This window comes from Apium graveolens, chromosome 3 (assembly GCF_009905375.1).
Source record: "Apium graveolens cultivar Ventura chromosome 3, ASM990537v1, whole genome shotgun sequence".
NCBI lineage: Eukaryota > Viridiplantae > Streptophyta > Magnoliopsida > Apiales > Apiaceae > Apium > Apium graveolens.
Genome location: NC_133649.1, coordinates 191,946,104 through 191,950,518, shown reverse-complemented (window position 1 = coordinate 191,950,518; position 4,415 = coordinate 191,946,104). Strand labels below are relative to the sequence as shown.

General features: G+C 33.8%; 1 protein-coding gene across 1 annotated transcript; it reads left to right on the top strand.

Annotated features, from left to right (window-relative positions):
* Positions 1-287: 287 nt before the first annotated feature.
* On the top strand, positions 288-3,996 carry LOC141712993 (GDSL esterase/lipase EXL5-like). The gene is made up of 5 exons (XM_074516170.1): positions 288-834; positions 949-1,087; positions 2,586-3,105; positions 3,270-3,523; positions 3,668-3,996. Exons 1-3 carry the CDS (start codon positions 782-784, stop codon positions 2,799-2,801), a joined length of 408 nt encoding a protein of 135 aa, XP_074372271.1. The 5' UTR covers positions 288-781; the 3' UTR covers positions 2,802-3,105; positions 3,270-3,523; positions 3,668-3,996.
* The last annotated feature ends 419 nt before the right edge of the window (positions 3,997-4,415 follow it).

Genomic DNA, 4,415 nt, shown 5'->3' with positions numbered 1-4,415 from the left:
TAAAATAATAAATTATAAAAATTTGAGATAGGAATTTTAGAAGTAATAAAAAATTTAAATAGTATAAATTCCCATGTTATTGATATGAGCGCTAATATACAACTATATAAGTTTTGAAAATAAAAAATATAAAGATATAAAAATACGAATTATAAATTTTATAAATACAAATAAGTAACTAAATTTTAAAAATATTATGTTAAATTTTATTAATTTATTAAAATGATAAGAATAATTATATATATATTACTAGTCAATCAAAAGGGTCGAAGGGGGAATATTTGGGCTCAAGCGGGTAAAAATTTAGCAAACGACCGCCCAAATTTTTCAGAAATTTTGAAAACTTCAAACATTCTCATTTCCTGTCCCTCTCTTAAAATTCCTCTCTCCCTCTCAACATTTTAGATTTCTCTCTCCATATTCTCTCTCTGGCTAATTTCTATTCTTTTTCGTATCTCTGTCTGATCTCTTAGTCTCTATCATTAATCTATGCGGTATAATTAAAGATTTACTTTTCTAATCAGGGTTCAATTGAATTGGGGTTTCGTCAACTAGGGCTTTGGTTTTTTAATTAGGGCTTAAAATTTGCAGGATTACTATTAGGGTTCAATCTCTGTGAAGAGAGAGCAAACAAGATAGATGCGACTCTTTTGTTTTGTAATAAGATTTAATCTTTCAAATCTTATTCATTTTCACAGAGCAAGTTGATGCTCCGGTTCACCACTGGGTGGGTTCGCTCTGGTTTGTTACGCTCGTCGGATCCCTAGTAAAGGTCCGAGTGATGTTGATATCTTCTTCACTGCTTTTGGTACCTTCTCTTGGGGTATGTATGAGGTTGGTAAGGGTAATAAGATCTGAAGGTACTCTTTCTATTTTTCCCCAATTTTTTATTATTTTTTATTTGTTTGTAATTAGCGGATTTTTCTGTCTTTTTGTTGTTAATCTTAGGTTGTTTGATGTTTTCGAGCTCGTATATGGTATAACCTTTGTTAACTTAAAGTATTGGGACCCTTTGATATTCGTTTTTACAAAGCAAGTAGATGGGAGGCATGTGTCCTTCAAGCATGCGTGTTTTGGCTTAGGATTGGTAAGCAACATCCTTTTTTCCTGGCTTCCTCAATTTAATTTTGGCTTCTTGTTATCTATAATCTTCAAATTTAGTGTACAAGTTATGTTTAAGTGGAATTTAGTGTATAAGTTCTTAATTAATCCTTTCTTCTTGTTTGTTATACAATTATGTATTTTTTCTCATAATTCGCGGTGGCTTAAAGAAAAGGGATCATTTTCAAGTTGTGTTTAGTGTACAAGTTGATCTGAATTTAGATTTTGCAGAGAATCAATGGCTTTACCTTTAGCCTACATTGCTCTTTAACCATTTGCAACTGTCACCTGGTCTAAGCATGACTTTGTTAAAAGTGAATATAAATCCCAATTATGGCATGTTACTGCTTAATGAAGATGTAGATATTCTGTATTACTTCAGCTAATATATATCTGACAAAATGTTGTTTTCATCTCTGCATTAGCATTCATCAGATTAACACTTTTTAGTAAAAAATAATGTTCAAGGTTTAATTCATGAGAGTATGTGTAACTATTATTTGCAGAGATTTAATAGCATTTTGGACTGAGCAATCACTAATACAAGAATGACATCGAAAGTTGGCATCTACTTGTGCAACAAAAACGAACATAGATTTCAGTTAGGATTCATCAGAATTACACAGGTATAGTCAAATTTTAGTGATTTGATAATAAGGACAAGTCATATCAAATAAGTTGGCAGCTCGTAGTTCAGGGGAATATAGGCTTGGTGTTTACAGTATTTTAGTGTTTGATCTTGCTTTTTGCATTATATTCTATATGTCTGTGAGTGTTATATTTGTAAGTACATGTGATGTGGCTGGGTGATGGGGAAGGGAAAGGATGCTTTCCACTAGGGCTATCAATAAATAATATTTGATCTTCTTGTGAAGTCACTAGTGTATAAAATATCATTGGTTTCAAATTTATACATATGATCTCAGGTTTTGCTGTAGCACTCTTTCTGTTTATTAGACTTCCTTTTTGACTAATATGAGTCTGTGTCGAAGCTTAAGAGTGTGTTATTGCATCTTTTCCGATGCAACAATTATTTGATCAATTTCTCACTTATTATATCGTAATCATTCAAGTTGTTGACCTCTCTGTTGTCTATTTGTCACCTCTCTGTTGTTAACCTCTCTGTTGAATTGTTTATTTCTTTAGTAGACTTTTTGTACCAAATGGTCCCGTGGCATAGCAGTAACAAAATTCTACAGAAATGGGTAAAATGGATTCTATTTACATTATTAAACAAGGTGTATGAAACTTTTCTTGCTAAGACATTTGGCTTGATGGCGTTTGTAATTTGACATTTAGAGTTTTTGGAGTTATCAATTTGGCTTGCATTGGACGATTGTTATTTGTAATGGAAAAGTTCCTTCTGATTTCTTAGGTATGTCAGAAAGCACAAACACACACACACACAACAATCACTGATATGAGTACTTTAAAGTTACTTTCGTGATATAGTTATTTTGCATCTAAGTTTGAAATGAATGCAGCATTTGTATAAGTACCTAATAAGTGACTTTCTTGATACTGTTGAAGAGTTGGGAATAAAACAGCTACTGCCACCATACCTTGACCCAAGTCTCAGCACTGATGATCTCAAAACAGGAGTGAACTTTGCTTCAGGCGGTGCAGGATTTAATCCTTTAACATCTGAGCTTGCAGTGGACATTTCAACTCTGCAGACAACATATTATTATTATTATTAGCCTCTTGAAAGAGCACATTCAGATATTTTTATTAATCATTTTTCATTTTTTCTTACTCTTATTAAAACAGTCAGTTATATCGTTATCAGATCAGATAGATTTGTTTAACGAGTACATCGCAAAGCTGAAAGTTGCAGTGGGAGCTCAGACAAAAAGCGTGATATTGACCAACAGCCTGTTTGTAGTAGTTGCAGGCAGCAATGACATTACCAACACTTATTTCAACAATCCTATTAGGAGACTGCATTATGACTACTCTTCATATACTGATCTTCTGATCTATTCAGCATCTGGCTTTGCGCAGGTAAACATACAACACGAAACAACAAAATTTGTTACTTTAGAAATAGGCCATGATATAGTTAACACTAGAGATACATTATAAGTTATAACACTCATAATTTTGTAAGAACTGTAGATCTACTTTCACATCTATTTTTGATAGATTCTGAATTTCTAAATATAAAGGAGCTGTACAAATTGGGTGCTCGTCGAATAGGTGTATTTGGAATACCACCTATTGGATGTCTTCCATCAGAGGACACTACAAGGAGGAGTGCAAAGATAATGTGCAGAAAATTACAATGAACTAGCACAGTTATTCAACGTTAACCTGTCAGATGAAATGAAGTCTCTCAACAACTGTCTTCCTAACGCAATGATGGTTTACCTGGATGTGTAAAATTCTCTAATGGAACTCATTCAAAACCCTCGAAAATATGGTACATGATCCATCCTTCTATATATGTACTAGAAAATATTAAGACTTACTAGTCTGCATCATTTTTTCTGTCCTCACACTTTGTTCTACAAGCGGGGTACGAGTAGAGCAAATTCGAATGCTTATTGAGTGATATGCTTTGCAGGATTTAGAATAGCAAACAGAGGTTGATGTGGCATAGGAACCATTGAAGTGGCTTTCTTATGTAAATGCCCTTGTCCAGATGTCAACAACTATGTTTTCTGGACAATCAATATCCCTAGTCCCAATATACATCAATTAGTGGAAAAGAGCATTGGTAGACTGATCTTCAAGGAGCTTGTATGTTTGGTGAAGGCATATATATCTCCCACAGGGGCTGTAGATATGTTATAATGTTTTATTTTATGTTTTAACATTTGAGCAAGAACATTGAACTTAAACAGTTTGGGTGATTGCATTATTGGATGAAATGGTATTTTTGTGTTAAGGATTTTGATTTTTGCGATTGCATATATTTAATATAACATTTTCATTTTTCCTAAGAAAAGTGTTACATTAGATTCATAAAGTGTTACAGTAGGTTCTGTAAAGTTTTACATGCCACGTGATCATGCCAGGTCACCATAGTGGGACCCACATGCCACGTCACCACTGTGGGACCCACATACCACGTCACTGTAGAGGGACCCTCATGCCACGTCACCCTTGTGGGTCCCAAATACCACGTAACCACTGCGGCCCCCAATATGGGTCCCACTTTTTAAAAACATTTTAGAACTCTAAGATAACATAAAATTCAAGTTACAACTGATCTCTCCTTTTATTGCAATAGCAAGCTATAGTAACATAAAATACGATGTTTCCTTAGGCACCAAAGATGTTACCTTAGACCCCTAAGGCAACATTGAAAA